Below are 20,535 nucleotides of genomic sequence, written 5' to 3' on the forward strand. Positions count from 1 at the left end.
CATTGCCGGTAGTGCACTGCCTCACCTGTGGAGGATTCCACTCTGGTGTAGTAACGGCCAGAACCTCCCATGAATACGCCAATTAAACAAATTATGAAATGCAAAAAGTTTGCACACTTCGGGTGTGGGCTTGCGCTGTGGCGCAGTGGAGCACTCCTGCAGCCAGATTGCTCAAATGAAGTCGCAGCTAGGGAAGGGCAAAGTCGTTTTATATCCCCTGCAAGCTGCCGAGAATGACATTTCGTTCGGTCAGCTTGCACTACGCTCGCGCTTCCAGCAGCAACAGACCATTGCTATATTGGTCTCATTCTTTTCCCCTGTTTTTACATAGAGCGTGATAGTGCTGAATTGTCTGGAGGGGAAAGTGCGCGAGCAGGTGCGAAGTTAATGGTACGGGAAAGAAAAAAAGGCCTGAATTGCATTGACTGTGCAATATCAACAACGGAGGGTCGAACCGTTTCGGCATGAACCGGTAACCGTTATTTCTTTTTCCAGTTCAGTTCCGGTTCGACACCCTGATATATATATATATATATATATATATATATATATATATAGCATATCTAAACCTTAGCGAAACCGCTATCCTTGCTACATGTCTAAGACGCCTGTGAATACCCAGGCCGGCGAGGTTTCGCGTCTATCAGGAACATCTTGACACAATAGTAAGATTGACAAACATAATGCGCGTTCCCCGGCATTCAGTGCCGCGTTTGTATTTCCACTTTTCTTCCCGTTGCTTTTCAACCGCAAGCTATATAACCAAATTATTTATGGGATTTGTTCAGACTTGCGAGAAGACTTTGCTAGAAGTTGAATTTTGTAACTTCAGCACTTTTTGGTAATATTTACGCGCACACTAAGAAAAAAGTTGGGCGCGATCTTGATGTGATATTTTATATCCAAAAATATAAATTTTTATAAGGGTGTGGTTTTTTCAAAAAAATTCGCTCTATCTGTAGATTAAGCATTTAAATTACTAATTGCTCCTGATGTATGTATTAATAGATAAATCTAACTAAATTTGGCTGAGGTGGAGGAGCAGGAAGCGGCCGGTGTCCGCCTGGTTGCGTTCCAAGATTTTTTTGGGCGTTTAAAATTTTTGTCCGAGGAGAATATTCGCCAATGTGGACTTTAAACTCATCAAGGAAGATGTAAACCATTTCGAGCAAATTAAAGATGACAAGCCATTCGTCGTTTGAGTTAATTTTAAATCACCCTAAGGGTGTGTGTGGCGGGAACCGCTGACGCTCGTGTATGCAGTCAGAGAGGCAGTCCGCGTAGGATTGGAGGGTATAGGGTTTTTATGGTCTTGGCTCTCTTTGGAAATGATCCCGAGGGTGCGCACTCGGGCAGCGGCATGTGCCGCCTCATTTCCGCAGAGTTATACGAATCCAGAGGTGCATACAGTACGGATACGAGGAAGCCCCGAGGTTTCTTCGGGATCTTGAGGTCGAATTGCCTGTGGTGGGCTGTCCACAGACATCCGCCCAGTTGCTTCACATGTTCTGGTGCGCCTGTTTAGCCTGATTCATCCGCCATCTGAAGTAACACTCTACCTAATCAACGCCCATCCCATGGGATCTCTTAGTTCATGGCACCCAATTCTACCTTCACGTGTTTGTTTGAGCGCGAGCACTGCACAGGCGAGTGGGCAGAATATTGTGAATGCGGATTCTATTTTTTTCTCCCTGTGTGGACAGTGCGCTGAGGTTGGCAATGTTTTCCCTCCCTCTCGCAGCTCTGACGGCGGGCCCCGAAGTGGTCGAGGCGCTGCACGGAGAAACTGCGCGGTTGCCGTGCCGGGCTGATCCTGCGGCGGACGGCAGTGAACAGCCCGTGCTGCTGCAGTGGTACCGCGGCACACGGCTCATCTACAGCGTGGACAGCGAAAACGTGCCACTGGTGCAGGCGAGGCACACCGTGCACAGTGGAGCGCGCGAGGAACGCCGGCTTCACTTTTCCGTGGGCCGCAGGCCGTACCGCCTCTCTTTGGGTCAAGTGCGTCCCGACGACGAGGACGTGTACTTCTGCCTGGTGGCCTTCGCCTCTGGAGCCTCCATCAATGCCTCCGTGCACCTTGTTGTGGTTGGTGAGTGCCCCCTTTCTCCCGACGTCGCCGCGGCTTGCTACTTTTATCTTGGCTATCACCACCAGATTCACAGTCGGCTGCCTTGATGAACCAACTGGGGACGCCCGTTGGTTGATGAAGGCACGCAGACTCGTCGAGGGCTAAACAATCTGCCGCTTTGATCTCGAAGAAAATCGATAGTCCACAGCTTCAATGTGGTGTGCGTGACGCCACTTCAAAAGTTTCTGAAGGCTTCGAGGGATCGGGCAAACTATGAGTTGAAATATAGGCAATGTTACGAAAGCCCAGCCAGTAGTTCGGCGGGCCAGATTGTTACAAGAATGGTGAGCCTTGCTTGAAAATTATGCGTTGATTTTTTGTCAGGATTGTCCGGTTTTGCTGCCTAAAGCACCGAATGGGCCATTTGGCGAGCTGTGTGGAGATATAGCGGTGGCAGATGCAGTAAAATGACATTCCTAAAACTTTTCCAGGAATTCTTAAAATTTCATTTGCAAGAAGTGTATTATTATTTGCAAGAAGCTAATTTATTAATTGCAAATTACTCGGATTACAGGTACGCCGTATGTGGTTTGTTTCCCTTCGTGGAGCCTAAATAAACACTTTATTAATAATTTCCGAAGGTGCTCACAAAAACCATCTGGCAGCGGGTAACGCTAAACAAAGGCTGCTTACCATGGCATATTTATTAATTGTTGGGTTTGGGACTCTTTGCGTCCTGGACGATGTGACCAACGTTCTACCCTTTCCGTGCACAAACGTACAGCTCCCGTCAACGCCTCCATTATGAGAACCACTTGGTGTTAATTCCTCTCCAACTATCTACTAAGCCCTGTACATAAGTGACATTCTCGTTACGAAGTGTGGGGATGCGCAACAAGTGCGCTTTCCTGCCGGCCCTAGAATGTAAAACAAAATATTTTGGAAGAGTTCTAACGAAATGTGACGCTTCTGTGAGGCAGCGACCTGTTAATGGTACGCTCCCGCCTGGTTGCAACTGTCGTAGCTCTATGCAGTCACGTGCCCAATGATAACACTATGGTAAGGAGGATAACACACACTGGGCACAGACCGAAGCTGGGTGACCGTCGTTGCGGTTGGCTTGACCAGAAAGGGTGGACAGGGACACAATCTGGGTTAGGACATGGCGGGCGGGGGTGGGCGGTTGGGGCGGGGTACCGAGCTAGTGCGCAGCTGCACCTGCCTGGCACCTTGGGGACCGGTCTCCCAGTAAAGGTGTGGTTTTTCGCGGGGACTCGGTGTTACGGCCAAAGCAGAACATTGCAGGCAAAAGGGGTGCACCAAAAGATTCGGCAGCGCGAACAGTGCGTTACTGTACTTTCACAATAGCTTACACTGAGCATTGTGTTGATTCCCGGAAGGTAGGCGGCTTGTATCGCAATGTGTATGATGCGCTCGTTCCTGCCGTCGGCAGCTTTCCTTTTAAAGCAAAGCTTTCTACCTCTACCCCCCAAGGGTTCTTTCGCGACCGTTGGTGTCACCAGAAAACTCCAGCGAACAAATAAAAGAATTTACCGGCACCGCTAAGAATCGAACCTAGAACTAATAGACTAACAAAGCGAGAGCCCGCTGTCTTACCGATTCAGCTACGAGCGCACGCGAACACGGGAAGACAAATGGTGTACTCACCAAGCACACCTACGGGTTTACCCCCTGCCTTCTCGCTGAATGCCACGTGAAAGCGTCACACGACCACTCACGCCCGTCTAGCGGCCCTGTGCGCACCTTGCTCATGTGCTAAGAGTTACAAAAATTAAAGGAAGCTCACACCAATCCATGGAATCTCATTTTTAGTACGCCAATGTGCTAAAGCCTGTGGCCTCCAGTGTTCACGTAAAAAATCACAGCTCTTCGTCGTCCGCCCTCACGCCAAATCAAGGAATTCATTCAAATACTCCTTGATGACCAGGCCATCACTCCACACCCCAGCATCAAGATCCTGGGCCTACATTACCAGGCCAACACCAAGAGTGACGTCTCCTTGCAGCGCCTCAAAAACAGCATTAATCTGATCATACACATGATCAGGCGAGTTGCCACCAAGAAGCGAGGCCTAAAAGAATCCGGTACCTTTCGATTAATTGAAGCTTTTGTCCTCTCGAGAGTTACTTACGACAAACCCCTATCTCCTTCTCGACGAGGAAGACATAGAGATGCTTTACATAATGATTACAAAGGCGGTTGAGCAGGCCATTGGTCTTCTAATGAGTGCGTCCACACTGAGGCTGCTTAGCACGGGCTCCACAACACGGTGGAAGAGCTGATAGGAGGCCATCTTTCTAACCAGAAGGTCCTACTCAGAACTGCGGTGGGTAACCGCATGCTTCACCAGATTGGCTGGGCAGCCCAAAATGTCACTCCGCTTGATGTACTCCCAGCCTCTTGGCGACTAAAACTAAAGATGCTCCCTTTGCTTAGAAATATGAACCCCTCACATGACGAGGGGCAACGAAAAGCACGGGCTCAAGCGCTAAACAGCACCCTCGGTGGGGCTCATGCAGTTATCTACACAGACGCCTCCAAACATCGAGGGCAGCAATACGCCATCATCGTGGCTACCTCCAGAACCAACCTCCTTGCGTGTACCTCGCTTAGGACCCAACAAATGACGGAAGCAGAAGAGGCAGCCATCACCTTGGCTCTCACTCAACTAGGGGTTCGGAGGGTAGTCACCGATTCCCAGCAAGCCTACTGGAATTACCAGTCGGGTTGGGTGTCCTGACCTGCACTGTGCGTGCTAAAAAACCACTCCCCAATCGGTTCCATTCAGCTCATCTGGACACCGCCTCACGCTTCAATGGAGGGCAACAAATACGCCCACCCAACAAGCCTGCGCTTTTACCTCCCGTGCTATGGAGCTGCACGAGGACAGTCACCCGCTTTTCACGTCCAGGGAGATAATCCAGCATTATCGCCTTCTGAGACAGACCCTACCTTCGCCTTACCCTGACCTTTCCAGAGAACAACAAACTACCCTACGGCTCATACAATCCGGGCTCCTTCCCACAGCCTACGCATCTTCACGTAATCCATCCGAATCGCTACGACGCTGAATGTAAATTTTTCTCAGAAGTAGGAATACTCCGCCCCGTAATCGGGGTGTGCGACTTTAGCCCTGAGCACCCTCCTCTCTTTCCGTCAACTACCCAACAAGAGCAATGGGAGATGCTGCTGTCCAGGCCCTCGCTACCTGCCCAGCTTCAGCGGTTGCACAGAACACAGGCCGCGCAGACTGCATATGGGCCCCACAGAAGAAGGAATCACTCCCCAAGGCTGCACTCTGGGCCCTTCAGAAATCTGAACAGAAGTATTTCTTCCTCCTCCTTCTCAGCCGCAACTCTCGTCGCCTCGGTCCACGGCGCAGAGACGGAGAAGTCAGATCGTCTAACACCGGGTTGGAGCTTACTTTGATTTAATAAAAAAAGTTTCCACTCTTGCTACACCAATACAACTCAACCAAACACCGTTCATGCATCATGCATTGATTTAACCTTACCAAGAATATCTCTTTGAAGTAATAAATGGTGTGGTTAAGTGCATTTCACTTCTCTCTGGTTTTACTATTTGTAGAGCGATGTGAGTGATTTTAAGTGACGTCGCATGAGTAATCGTTATGGGTGCCGTTTACAGCTTTGCTTTCCGACCACATTCACGGGGTGGATTGGCGCGATTTTTTTTTTCTTTTTATTCTTGATTACCATAGGCCAAGCTCACAACTCAAAAGTCCGCCTATTCGAGCGGGTGCGTCGCGAGAACAATTCAGTATTAGTTCGGTATTGCGACGTTTTCAACTGTGTCTGCTGCGGAATTAAATTTTTCATTTAGTAAACCTGCACGTGAAACTTTTCTCACAAAGAAGGCAACAAAAGGCCCCAGATTATGTGCGGCATCGTGCTTGCGATGATTGGAAATCATTCGTTTTCTTTTTAGTACATAGAATTGAAACGACCCTAATGCATTTTTATTAACGCCCAACGGGCTCAGTTACAAAGGCCGGAATGGCCTTTTGCGCCTTTCGTTGGACAGTTCACTCCAAGTGTCGACACGTGTGCAAGATGGCGCACTTGACCTTTCATGGAAAGCTGTGCTTGTAGAGAGGGCTACGGAGGCTCCCGCATTGCTGCACCGTGCTCGCTTTCCCGAGGCAATTTTTTAGCCATTGTTAAGAGGACAGCACTTAACATTCTGCTTTGACACTTGTCAACAAAGCTGCTGTTGAGTAATTAGTCCTGCATTGGCATGAATGAATTTTTGCTGTCCCTGCTAATTGCTTGAGTCACCGATTAAATCTGTTTCGGTTCCTTTACCATTAATTTGGGATTACTGTGTTTTTTTTTTTTAACCTGCCCCATGTGTATTGTCGTAACAGATAGACTGCGTCTCTCAATCAGCTCTAACGTGAACGTTCGACTTTATAACGGACAAAGCACTTAAATGGACAATAACTCAGAGACATCCCTGGGTCGGGATGAGCGAGCCTTTTCGAGGGTTTCTTCCCTGTCTTTCGTGGAATGTGCGCCGCCGACCTTTCTACACTGAAATGAAAGAAGCGACCCTATTTCCCATCGGGGTTACCGGTGAACGCATTGCGAACCCTTTTTATTTTCTCTTCCGCGACCTCTTGTGTTATTTTTGAACGTACGCCGAGAGAACTCAGTTCGTCATTGCAATTGTTTTGTCGCGAAGCTCTTCTGGGGGGCATGCGAAGCTGTCCGCACTCAACGACGATTTTGGTTGCTTTGTTTCCGCTGTTCCTTTTTGGCTGGATAAAGCCTTGCACCAACCAATTTTTTCGCTACAGACAAGCTGGAATTTTCTTCAGAGTAAAAGCGTTTCGTCGACAGTTACCAGTACAGCTTTTTCAACGTTCCAGGGACGCCCTCGGTCAAATATTCTTTCCTGGACATACCCACCATGGAGGCTTATCCGCCATGCCACTTATCACCACTTTGTCAGCTCATTCCTGCCCGTGACGTTGTTGGTATCGGGGCTGCAGCGAATTTTGTTTTTATTTGGTGCAGGAGTGGAACGTAGGCGCCCGTATGTAGGAAATTTTGTAGAGTGTCGAAGAGCCTCTGGCGGCCGAAATGAATCCATGGTTCTCCAATACAGCATGCATCACTGCCAAGATGTTACCCAATAACGGAAAGTGTTGACCCGATAAAGCTGGTTAACCGAACAACGTAATGGAGAAGGCTGACTTCAAAAGTGTAACTTCCGTAGTTGTGCGATTTCGTTTATAAATCTTGTTAAAGTTAGCGTGTTTGGGGAGATAACATTATCCACGTCGGTTTGAAGCCGATGACCCTATTACAGCTTGTATATGTCGCATATAGGACAGCTGAAATGGCAATCTTATCTCGGAGGCGATGCCTGTTTAAAAACATGTGGCGCCGACGCCTGAAGAGCTGTCTCACTGCGTAAATGCGCAGAGCTGTCACGCACATGTCAATGTTGGCTGACCAATTTAGCCGCGCTTCCGTAACGTACGACGGCCCTATTGCGACACGTCGGTCTGGCGATTCGGCGCAATGTGCAGGGTGCTCTCAGGCGCTTCAACTAAACTTCTCCGGACGGGAGCAGATCGGCCGCGTAACCGGCGGACGTTAAGGCCGCCCGAGCACGACGGCCGCATCCGTTGGAAAGCAGCGCATCACCGCTTCCCATGACAAAGGCGTGACGTTTTCGACATGATGCGCGCACTAAGTTAAAAAAAAGTTAAGCTGTGAAAAAAAATGATGTGTTTATTTGTCGCTCGACTGTCATTTTTGCGGCTCCGTAAAAAATATCCGCCAGGAAAACAAGGCCTGGAAAAGTATCAGCAGACGGCTAAACAGTAAAGCCAGCCTTCCCTTGCACCATCGCGTGCTTCAACCAGCCATCGGTAATTTTTATTGGAAGGATTTCGTTTGCTACGTTGGTCGAAAATCCGACATCCGTAGAACACAAAATACACAAACTGGCCGAAGCACGACACACAAAATATGGCGGGCAGAAAAACGCTCGTTGTTGCCTTCGTAGTGGCGGGCTCCTGGAGCAACGTTTGTGCCAAAGCCGTTACCGTTCATGCGCGCGCACATCATCACCGGTGGTCGCCCATTCACGCATACATAGAGGGGGGGGGGGGGACATTTAAAGGCCTCTGCGCGGCTGCTGGTCGAAAAGCTCAGGGTGCGGCCGACCACTTGGGGCAACATAACAAAAGTATGCTAATTACACACTTGGAATTAGGCGAAGAGCAAGGTATATCCGCCCTAAATAGCATCTTTTCTTCGTTCTGTCGTTAAAGATACCCAGGAGGTCAAAATTAATCCGAAGCGCTCCACTATGGCGCGCCTCATCCGCTGTGTAGCGTCGGCTCGTTAAACCCCATAAGGCCATAACCAATCAATGTTTTGTGATGCAAAAGCCGAGAGAAGAAAAAAGACACACAGAAGGTAAAGGATGATGACAATAATGAGAGCACAGGTCTGCGTTCCGCAATTGGACACTAATGCTTTCGCAATCACTACATGATATGGAGTGCGTAGGTGTCCTTGTTATTTTTGTTTCAATATTATAAGTCGAAAATACCTCAGATAACTCGAAGGCTGTTAAATCGCCTTCAAGCTGTTTTTTCCTTCTTTATGTGAGCAGAGACCTGATACGGACACATGACTCTCTTTCCGAAAGGCCGTATACGCAAGCGTTTCGCTAGTACCGGGAATGACCCGCGCCGTAGCTTGGCGAGCCCCACAGCCGCTCGAATCACGTGCGCAGAGGCGTATCTCTGCGCCGCGTGTAGGGTCACGTGGCCGCCGAGGGCCTTTGGTACAATTTCCGCCGTTTGGGCGTGTCACTCGGTTTCTTGCGTGGCTCCCCACACTACGCGCACCGTGTGGTTGCCGCCATTTGGGCATCGCTGCTGGCGGTACGCTCCGGCGCCCAAGCGCGTCGTCGCGGCGGAGGTATGCAGGTCGCTTCGACCGAAATCCCGCCGTGTGGCCCCCGGGTAGCGCTAATATATTTGTCACGCTCCGCTGGGGTGAAGGAGTGTAGGAAGCGAGAAAAGAAGGCCGCCTTATTTATTGTCCCCTGAAGAGCTCCCCCAGAGACTCGCCGGCGAAGTCGGGAAGAGCGCACGGAAGGGCTGTGGATGAAATAACAACTGTCCCGGGAGAACCCGACGAAGCCACTTCATTCCCTTGTTCAGTTAGAACGCGGGAAAAAAAGACGTCGAAGACGAGCCTGCCAAGCTTCGCTGAATATTTGCTGTTTTTTTTTTCTTTCCCGGCTGCGTTCGCTGCCTCCGAATCTCGACGTGTATTGGGAGGAGGCGAACACGCCCGCAGGTCAATTGCACCTGCCTGATCACGCTCGCGCATTGGCGTGACTAAACCTATATAACTGCATCCGCAGGGAGGCCGCGAGTTGTATCATAACTCTCCCTGAGTCAAAGCTTCATGATAACAAATTTTGCACCAATTCTAGTGCCTCTCAGGGACAGTTTTCTTTCGTCTAGGTCAGCGTCGACTAAGCTTCTAGTTTTTAAATTCAGGTTTTCATTTTAACGCCTCGGGTTTTATAAGAGCCCGACCTCACTACAAAAGACAAGCACTTGTTTGGCCGACTTTAATTAGAATGCAAACAGCTTCAAAATTTTTGAAATTACATCCATAGTAGGCCACTGCGTTTCATCACCTCCCAACATGTCGTAGACGCTCGAGGCACGGCCCGGGGGTTAAAAAGCAGGTCCCCTTCACCCCGAATATTCGGAGTGGCGCTGGATCCCACTGCCAAGCGCAGGAAATAATTACCTCCACATAAACGCCCCATAAAGTTGTGGGGAGCACAGCTCCGCCGATACGTAGAGGTTATCGCCCCAGACCAGCCTTTTGGAGGTCGGGTCCCACCCGGCAGGCATCTTTTTCTCCACTTTCTTTGACTCTTTTAAACATTTCAAAAATTATATTTGTTTCAAGAAGAATAAATTGTCTACGACATTTTCCTCTTTGCCTTCCATGGTGTTCTCGACTGCCTGCCCTTATTTCTGTCTTCATTCAACCGGCCCCTCGTTTCCCATTCTGATTCGTTACATTTTCATAGCGAGGGTCTCTGTTCTGGCAATCTTGCCCGTCGCGGTGGCTTAGTGGCTAAGGCGTTGTGCTGCTGGTTACGAGGACGCGGGTTCCATTCCCGGCCGTGGAGGCCGCTTTTGTGATGGAGGCTAAAAGCAAATACGCCCGTGTGTACAATATTTCAGCGCACGTTAAAGATCCACAGGTGGTCAAAATTAATCCGGAGCCCCCCACTACGGCGCGCCTCATCGCCTGCGTTGCGTCGGCGCGTTAAACCCTACAATCAATCAAATCAATCATCTGGCAATCTTGGTGCCTTAGTTACCCCAAGAGCGTTGCGCTCATCGATTACTCCCGACATGTCGTAGACGCTCAAGTGGTGGCCTGGGGGTTTAAAAAAATGCTCCCTTCACCTGGAGGAGTCGGAGGGACGCTGCCTACCACCCCCAAGCCCACGGAAGAACTAGTGTACCATAACTATAGAAGAAATCCATTTGAGCGGGCCCAGAGAGCGGGTGCGGGGGGGGGGGGGGGGGGTGGGGGGGAGGCTGCTTTACCGCACCAGACCGGTATTCTGAAGGTCGTGTTTCGGATCCCACCCGGCGGGCATGTTTTCTCCCCTTTCTATCTCTCAAACATTTCAAAAGTATATTTGTTTCAAGCAGAATGAAGGACTCTTCCCCGCATTTCGCATTCTGATTCACCGTGTAATATATATTGAAGAGGTGTTTATTGGCAGGGAATGGTAGCGTTCCAGGTGACGGTGTTCAGGTAGGCACTGAGACTAGCCGGAGCGATGATCACGATGCAGCGAGCTATCAGAGATCGTGGCGCGTTCTCTCCGAGGCCGGTGCTACCTCCTCGTCGTCTTCACAGTCCGCATTCACTACGTACCCATGGCCACCGTATCAGAGCATACCCACACGGGACATAGGGCGTCCTTCGCAGTGCCTGATAGCATGCTCTAAGTGGGCAAGTCTTTTGCACTACAATTACCCCCCGCGGACATAAGAAGCCATCCTGGCGACCTAAGGGCAAGATAAAACCATCGGTTCGTGGTAAGCCTTGAGACGGTCAACGTGCACAGTTTCGCGACCGCGACAACGAAGGTCCGGAGACAACGTGAGCGGCTCAACTACGTAGTTCACTGGGGATGCGCGCTCGATTACACGGTAAGGACCATGATATTTGGACAGCAACTTCTGAGCAAGACCAGGAACAGTCGAGGGTATCCACAGCCACACAAGAGAACCGGCAGCGAACTCAGGGGGTGGTGTTCCATCGTCGTGACGCTGCTTCTGGCGAGATTGCTCCTCGGAAGTCAGGGCCCGGGCGAGCTGGCGACACTCTTCGGCGTGTCGAGATGCCTGTGATACGGGGGTATATTCAGATGCATCTGGTCGGTACGGCAGGATGGTGTCGAGCGGACATGACGGCGCGCCGCCGTAGAGGAGAAAGAAAGGCGAAAACCCCGTAGTTGCTTGAGTGGCGGTGTTGTACGCATAAGTTACGTACGGAAGAACTTGGTCCCAGTCGGTGTGGTCTGCCGAAACATAAGTTGCCAACATATCGCCCAGTGTCCGATTAAATCTTTCCGTGAGCCCATTGGTCTGTGGATGGTAAGAAGTACTGGTGCGGTGGATAACGTTGCACTTTGCGAGCAGGGCTTCAATTACTTCAGATAGAAACACACGGCCTCGGTCACTGAGCAACTCTCTAGGGGCACCGTGACGAAGAATGAACCGGCGTAGGAGAAATGAGGCTACCTCGCGGGCGTTAGCGGCTGGTAGTGCGCGGTTTCAGCGTATCTCGTTAAAGGAGCCATGAAGAGAAAATGCAAGTTGGTTTTATTCGAAAGATTTCGTGTTTTATAGTGCCCCCAGCGCTTATCCGGATACAAACGGTGCTTTATTCACTGAGAAATTAAACAATTTAGGTTAAAATTTTGATTTTCCCGCTCAATCGTGCGTTTTCGTGGTCCCAAGTGACATCACGGGAACCGACCGCTCTGCAGCCTAGAATACCTTCATTCACGCATCCGCCGTACAGGGTAGAGACACGTAACGCTGGCGCCGCCATGTTCGGTTGCTCGCTCGCCGCCGAAGCAAGTCATTGTGTCAAAACCGCGCTAAAATTATCGCCGCAACGCGGTTTACTGAAGAAGTTTGAATCATATTGTCTGTTTCGCGTTGCTAGGTCTCGTGGGAAACGAAAAGAATAACGCGTTGAGCCCGTTGGCCCAATTGCGGCGGCACGGGACCGTTCAAAGGTTGTCTCCACCCTGTAGCGGTGTTGGTTTGTTCCCGCGTTTCTTTACGTTCCGTAACCTAGATGGCGCCACCATACCGTGGCAAGCGTTTGGTTTGTTTTTGCCCGCATTTAAACCTGGCTTGTTTTTGTTCTGGGAGAAAATATTCGTTCCCTGAAACAGTGCTCGCTCGACAAATGGGGTCACGTAAGACACCGTTGCTTGCGTCAATCGGCCAGTGTCGTCTGAGACAACCCCAAGCCCCATAGTGCTGTGCAGCTAAACCAAAGCATGCTCTGCGCAGTACGAACAGCAGAACGCATCAGCACTTCTATGTTTACATGTGCTTTCGTAACTTCCACTGTTTGTCCCATCATTCCTATTGCTTTGTAAAGAATGTGCCCTAAATTTAAGCGCAAATCGCTCGTTCGTCTAGTTTGTAAGCTCTACCTAATTTGCGTCTGCTTCTGCCAGCCTCCGCCAATCGCAGAGCTTAGCCCATGTGACATCACAGGTTCTGTTGCAGGAAATGAGCTGGTGGGTCGCATGACCATTCCCGTTTTTCCTAATTATGTAGCTTATTTGAGCGAAGTTTACGTTAAAAGTGGTGTCAGTATGATTCTAACGAGACAATCTTTTGAATGAACCAAACTTGTGTTTTCTCTTCATGGCTCCTTTAAGTGGTCTACCGCGACGACGGCCCAGCGGTTTCCAGAAGCCGTGTAGGGGAGCGGCCCATACAAATCGATTCCTACGCGGTCGAAAGGTCGTACTGGACACGGCAGGGGCTGCAACGGAGCCGGCGGTTTGTTTGGTGGGGACTTACGGCGTTGACATTTTTCGCAGGAACGGACGAACTTGGTGACAAAAGTGTACATTCCACGCCAATAGTACCGCATGCGGAGACGTCGGTATGTCTTCAGTACACCAGCATGACCACACTGCGCATCGGCGTGAAAACATGCGCAAATGTCTGAACGGAGATGACGTGGAATAACGAGGAGCCACTTCCGGCCGTGTGCGTTATAATTTCGGCGGTACAGAAGCTCGTCACGAATAGCGAAGTGAGTGGCCTGTCGCCGTACAGCTCGAGGGGCGTTTGGCGAAGCGGGGTTTGTCAGACAGTCCAAAATAGAAGTGATCCAGGGATCCTTGCGCTGCTCGCGAGGCATGTGGTCAAGTGACAGAGAGAACAGAATTCGGTCTATGGATGACAAAAAGGCACTGTCGGCGGTCGCAGGAGAGCGTGAGAGCGCATCGGCGTCGGTGTGTTTGCGGCCAGATCGAAAGAGCACTCGAATATCGTACTCTTGTAAGCCAAGGGCCCACCTTCCAAGACGACCAGACGGATCCTTCAAAGAAGATAGCCAGCATAGGGCGTGGTGGTCGGTGATTACGTCGAAGGGCCTGCCGTACAAGTAGGGACGAAATTTGCTTATGGCCCACACAATAGCCAGGCACTCTTTCTCCGTGACAGAGTAGTTTTCCTCCGCTCTTGTGAGTGTCCGGCTCGCATAAGCAACGACGTATTCGTCGAAGCCAGATTTCCGTTCGGCGAGCACAGCGCCCAGGCCAACACCGCTGGCGTCAGTATGAAGCTCAGTAGGGGCCGACGGGTCGAAATGGCGGAGGATCGGTGGACACGTAAGCACAAAACGGAGCTTTTTGAAAGCCTCGTCACAGTCTGAAGACCAATGAGCGATGTCGTTGGACCCGTTCAGAAGCTTCGTTAGAGGTACCGTTATCGACGCAAAGTTCCTCACGAATCGTCGGAAGTACGAGCAGAGGCCGATAAAGCTTCGGAGCTGCCTGGTGGTGGTGGGCTTCGGAAACTCGGCGACCGCACGAAGTTTGTCAGGATCAGGACTGACGCCATCTTTGGACACAACGTGACCTAAAATTGTAAGTCGGCGGGCGGCAAAGCGACACTTCTTCAGGTTAAGCTGAAGTCCTGCACCAGTGAGGCATTTCAAGACTTGTCGGAGTCGGGTAATATGCGTGTCGAAATCGGAAGAAAAGACGACAATATAATCAAGTTAATAGAGGCAGGTTTTCCACTTTAGGCACCGCAAAATATTGTCCATCATGCGTTCAAACGTTGCAGGCGCGTTGCAAAGGCCAACAGGCATGACGGTGAACTCGTACAAGCCATTTGGTGTTACAAAGGCCGTTTTCTCCCGATCAGCATCCGCCATGGGGACCTGCCAGTAGCCAGACCTTAAATCAAGGGAAGAAAAGAACTCGGCTCCTTGCAAAGTGTCGAGGGCATCGTCGATTCTGGGGAGAGGGTAGACATCCGTGCGTGTTATTTTGTTGAGTCGGCGATAATCAACACAGAAGCGAATGGATCCGTCCTTCTTTGTGACGAGAACAACCAGTGACGCCCACGGGCTGTTGGAAGGCTGTATGACGCCACGTTCAAGCATGTCGTCCACATGACTGTCAATAACGCCACGTTCTTTGGCTGACACACGATACGGCCGTTGTCGTAATGGCGGGTGAGTTCCCGTGTCGATGTGGTGAGTAACCGTAGATGAGCGTCCCAAGGAGGATGTCTGGCAGTCGAAAGACGAGAGGAACTCTTGAAGCATGGCGAGAAGTCGGTTTCGTTCAGGCGCAGGAAGACTCTCGTCGATTGAGCGGAGGAAAACCGAGGTATCCGGGGCTGGAGCGGAGGGGTCGAGGAGAGCAAGTGAAACGTCCGATGAGTTATTGGGAACGTCGGTGACGAGGAGGGTGTCAATCTCTCCTACACGACCCAGGCACTCACCACGAAACAGTGTAGCTGGAGAGGAATAGGGGTTGAAAATAAATATGGAGCTGAACCAATGCTGCATTTCTAAAACTGCGAACGGCAGCGGGAAGCATTGTCGGAGGCAAAACAGCTCGGAAGGGCTCAGCAGCACTGTGGCGTCCGGAACTGAGTCGCACAGAACGGGTACAAGAACGGGTACAAGTACAAGCACCTCCACCAATTGAAGAGGTGTTTATTGGCAGGGAATGGTATCGTTCCAGGTGACGGTGTTCAGGTAGGCACTGAGACTAGCCGGAGCGATGATCACGATGCAGCGAGCTATCAGAGATCGTGGCGCGTTCTCTCCGAGGCCGGTGCTACCCCCTCGTCGTCTTCACAGTCCGCATTCACCACGTACCCATGGCCACCGTATCAGAGCATACCCACACGGGACATAGTGCGTCATTCGTAGTGCCTGATAGCATGCTCTAAGTGGGCAAGTCTTTTGCACCACAATATATATATATATATATATATATATATATATATATATATATATATATATATATATATATATATATATATATATATAGTGGTGACGTTTCTTGGCACCTGCAACTGCAAAAGGTCACGTCGTCGAGTCAGGCAGAGTCCCAGCGAGCGTAGCCAACCGGGGCTGAGGTCCGAGCTGTGCGAGCACACTCTTCGTCTACTTCCGAAAGCGCTGCATGACACATAACCTTCTCGGAAGACTATCTACCAACTGCTATTTTAGGATAGAACATAGCCACTGGGAAAGTGTCCATCTTCTGGTGTTCATGTTCTTCGCTACAATCACCCTCGTTGATAAGAGGGAGCCATCCTGGCGACTCATGGTGACGACGGAACCAGCGGATCATAGTAGGGCTTGAGTCGCTGAACATGCACTGTCACCGTTTCCTTAATTGGGTGCGCTGTTAGAAGATGTGGGGAGTCGACTCAAGCGAGCAAACAACCCCACCGAATCTACAAGGCACAGGTGACAAAGGGGGTGGCCGTCTGATGTGCGGCTTTCGCCGACCAGAGTGGTAAGAATGAGTCACAGCCTTGAACGAACAACAAAAGAAAGATTTACATTTGGACAGGCAAAACACTATACAAGCACGAGGACATATAACGTAACCGAGAGGTAACCTAGAAGGAATACAAATGCGAGCAACAGTTCAAAATTAGACAAAATGATACAATCAGGAGCGTTAACCGATAGATATTACGAAATAGAGCAGTTAACTAAAAGGAAAACGAACAGTTCGATGCAAATGAGAGACAGAGTCCCACAATATTCACCGACCGGGCCGGACGATGCACCACTGTCGGAGGCGACACGGCTACCTGTGAAGCGTGGCTTCGTCGTAGGCCAGGCCGTCCGAGACGATCACGGTGATTCGAGGCCCGGGAGTACGTTGGAGTCCTCCAGGGCGCGGGTCGCCGATGGTGTGGTGCACAAACTGCACCCGGATGAGGCTGCCACACAGACGCAGCTCCCCCCGACCATCATGGAAGGCATGATATCATCCACATATGACTCACAACTCCGGGCCGTCCAGCAAGTGGAGGCAGCCCTCGAACGCCAGATGCCTTTGATCGTGCCTGCGAGATACGGGCACACCGCAGGTCCGCAGAGCACGCCGACCGCAGAGCCCGAGGTCCGCAGAGCACGCAGAGCACCGCAGAGCAAGTCGACACGACGTTGTGGCCGCGTCTTAGAAGCTCGCCCCTTCGGGGCTCGCTCCTAATTGCAGGCATTAATAAAGGTTGTTCTCTCTCTATCTCTGGTGCACAAACTGGCAGGTGCCATTGTCACATCACGAAGTCCAAACGTAGCTAACTCGCTTCGGCGCGAGTGTCTTTTTTATAACTGCGCCGTCGCGGAGAGAGAGGGCACAACCCGCAACGCGCCCGCCGCCGACGAGTGCACAACTTCCCTCTTTCTCCCTTCTAGAATCATCGACGCGCCTTAGCACTGGCATTGCCTCACTCACCCCCTCGAAAGAACTCGAAGCTTCGGTGAAAGCTGAGTGGCAGAGCTTTTATTTTGGTATTTTCTTGCCGGCGAGCCGGCGAGTGGTCGCGTTACCGCCGCTTCGTTCGAGAGAGTTCCAGTATTTTCTCAGGGCGAATAGAACCAAAACTGAATGAATCAGACGACTGTAACCAGAATCAGGTGCTGTACAATATTATGAAAAAAAAAGTATACGGTACTTTTTGACGTCGTACGCTCGAATTTGTGACATGCACGGTCTCACGGCCGCGGCGCCGAAGATCTGATGGGGGCATAACTGGCTCGACGATATAATTCACTGGTGAAGTGCGTTTGATAACACGGTAAGGACCATGGGATTTTGAGCTTCGGAGAAAGCTTCGAGTGGACATGGGCCGGGAGAGAAATCGCGTAGTGCACTGGACTCGGCATACGAGATTTCTGTAGCTGCTGGTGTTCAGAAGTAAATTAACGAGCGAGCTCGCGGCATTCCTCAGCAAACTGCGAAATCTGCGAAATCGGTGTGCAATCGGAGGGAGGGCTGTATGGAAGTACCGTGTCCAGCGTGCAGGTCGGCTCCCGTCCGTAGAGGAGAAAGAACGGTGAAAATCCGGTGTCATCTGCGTCGCGGTATTGTACGCGTACGTGATGAACGGAAGGACCTGATCCCAGTTTAAATGATCTGATGAAATATACATTTGCGTGTTTATACATTTGCGCAAATATACATTTGCGGTTTACGGGTGGTACGCTGTGGTAGTGCCATGAACTATGTTGCACTCGGCCAAGAGCGCTTTGATATTTTCAGATAAAAGACGTGACCTCTGTCGCTCAGCAGCTCTCGTGGCGCTCCGTGTCGATGGATGAAACGACGGAGAAGGAAGGAGTCCACGTCCCGCGCTGTGGCGGCTGAAAGGGCTGCTGTCTTGGTGTATGGCGTGAGATGGTCTACCGCAACGATAATCCAGCGGTGTTATCTGCATGTGCAGGTAGCGGCCCGTAGAGGTCGATGCCCACTCTATCGAATGTGCGCGCAGTGCATGACAGAGGCTGGAGTTCGCTCGTTGTTGGTCGCGGGGGAGACTTACGGCGCTGGCAGTCTGTACAGGAACGAACATATTTTGTGACGAAGGTGTACATGCCTCGCCAGTAAAAGCGAAGGCGAAGTCTTCGGTATGTCTTCAGGACACCTCCGTGGGCACACTGCGCGTCACCGTGGAACGAAGAACAGATGTGAAAGCGTAAATGACGGGAGATGACAAGGAGCCATTTGCGACCTTCGGGCGAATAGTTTCGGCGGTAAAGGCGTTGGTCACGGACAGCGAAATGGGCACTTTGACGGCGAAGAAAGCGGGGCGCGGCTGCTGGCAACGGTCATGTCAAAAATTCCACAATGGAAGCGATCCACGGATCCTTTTGCTGTTCAGCGGCCATGCCTGTGATATCAAGGGGGGCCAGAGGGCACTCCACAGAAGATACATTTTCAGCGCCGGATGGTAGAGGAGACCTAGAAAGGGCGTCTGCGTCTGTGTGCTCGCGGCCGCACCGGTATACAACTCGTATGTCATGTTCTTGCAGTCGTAGAGCCCATCGACCGAGGCGGCCAGACGGATCCTTTAACGAAGAGAGCCAACAAAGGGCGTGGTGGTCCGTCACCACGTCGAATGCACGCCCGTAGAGGTACGGGCGAAATTTCGTAATAGCCCAAACGATCGCTAAGCATTTCTTTTCGGTCACGGAGTACTTGACTTCGGCTTTTGTCAGGGTACGGCTGGCGTAAGTGACGACGTACTCCTCGAATCCGGTCTTGCGTTGTGCTAGTACTGCACCCGGGCTCACACCGCTGGCATCGGTATGAATTTCCGTGGGGGCGTTGGGATCAAAATGTCGCAGTACCGGTGACGAAATAAGAAGGCGGCGCAACATATCGAAGGCTTTGTCGCAGGCGGGTGACCAATCGGCAATCTCGTTGTTACCACCAAGGAGCTTCGTCAAAGGCGCAATGATGGCGGTGAAATTGCGGGCAAAGCGCCGGAAGTAAGAGCAAAGTCCAACAAAGCTGCCAAGTTGTTTCATCATGGCCTCCGCGATCACCCCGGGCGCGTTTTGCTCCCGGCCGTCCCAATCGGCGGGAGAGACCGTAAGTTGAAAAGGGGACGTGGCCGCGTCTTCCGCCGCACCGCGGCACTCGCCACCTATGCATCAACTATTCCGCTGCAGCTTGGCGCAAGCGACGAAACGCGTGTTTTCGCTGCTTGCAGTCAAATTGAGTCGAGCAGCCAGCTTTAAAATGACAGACACAAGACAATAAGTAACAAATTTGTGACGGTTAACTTAATAATAGAGAGTTTTAGCAGTCCAGCCGTTCCGTCGCGTGCGTAGCTAGCGTATTGACCGGGACCCGTCAGGGCACTTGGGCATTCGTCACGGCAGGGGGATCATGGGCCTGCCTTCACCATGTCCGCGCCTCCTCGCCCTTCCTCCTCGCCCTTCCGCGCGCGCAGGCGCAGACCGGTCCCGACGACCCGGTAGCAACGTAACGAACGGAACGGACGGACTGCTAAAACTCTCTAATATGAGGCGTGCAAGTACAAAGTTTCAGGAGCAATCATACGAGCGAAGTGCAGTCCGTTCTGGAACTCTCTGCTGCGGTTTCGAGTCCATATTTCTTATTTTTTTTAGATTTGTCGATGAGTATTTGCACGCGGTGCCTTTGAAAAACCCATCACGCCCTCACCCAACATTATTCACAAGAGTGGTGACTTGCATAAGTATCTGTTGCATAAATGCAATATTAAGACCGTTTCTGATTAGTGTGCATGTCACGATAGATTTGTTGCCGCGGCTTTTTAATGCAAGCTTAGAAAATCGTAAGCATGCAACTCCGACACAAACTAACCGTTACATATTCAGACACCACCGTCCATTGCAATTCAGTGACAGTAAGTATTTGCGAGGTTTTAGTGGGCGCTTTGTGAAGTAAATAGGGCATTTGCGTCGTAGTTAAGAAAAGCTAATTATGGTCGGTAAAAACTACATGATACATCGCAGCATATAACGCTGCATAATTATCGCGGTATGTGCGACTTATTATTTTTCTGTGTTTGCAATTTAGAATGCTTTTTTCTTGTATACCTGTGCGCGCAGATGGCTTAGCTAGATTGGTGGTTCCATATAAATTCAACGTTCATTCGACGATCAAATATGCTAACCCCGCTATTTTTTTTTATTTTGTAAGATCACTTTTAAAATTTCTTATTGTTTATTTTTGTTGCCTTTTCTGTTTTCAAGTTCCATTCAAATAATTAGGTCCATCCATTTACGCTATTTTTACGATATTAAACATCTTATCGTGCCAATCATGCT

General features: G+C 50.7%; 1 protein-coding gene across 1 annotated transcript in view; it reads left to right on the plus strand.

Annotated features, from left to right (window-relative positions):
- Positions 1-1,594: 1,594 nt before the first annotated feature.
- The window catches only part of LOC144159374 (uncharacterized), a 153,961-nt gene continuing 135,020 nt past the window's right edge, over positions 1,595-20,535 (plus strand). The window contains exons 1-2 of the mRNA XM_077690815.1: positions 1,595-1,646; positions 1,742-2,092. Coding sequence (XP_077546941.1) covers positions 1,595-1,646; positions 1,742-2,092 — 403 coding nt within the window. The remainder of the gene's footprint in view (positions 1,647-1,741; positions 2,093-20,535) is intronic.

The sequence above is a fragment of the Haemaphysalis longicornis genome, unplaced genomic scaffold, assembly GCF_048455015.1.
Source record: "Haemaphysalis longicornis isolate Haplotype H1 unplaced genomic scaffold, Haemaphysalis longicornis Haplotype H1 scaffold_1, whole genome shotgun sequence".
In the NCBI taxonomy this organism is placed as follows: Eukaryota; Metazoa; Arthropoda; class Arachnida; order Ixodida; family Ixodidae; genus Haemaphysalis; species Haemaphysalis longicornis.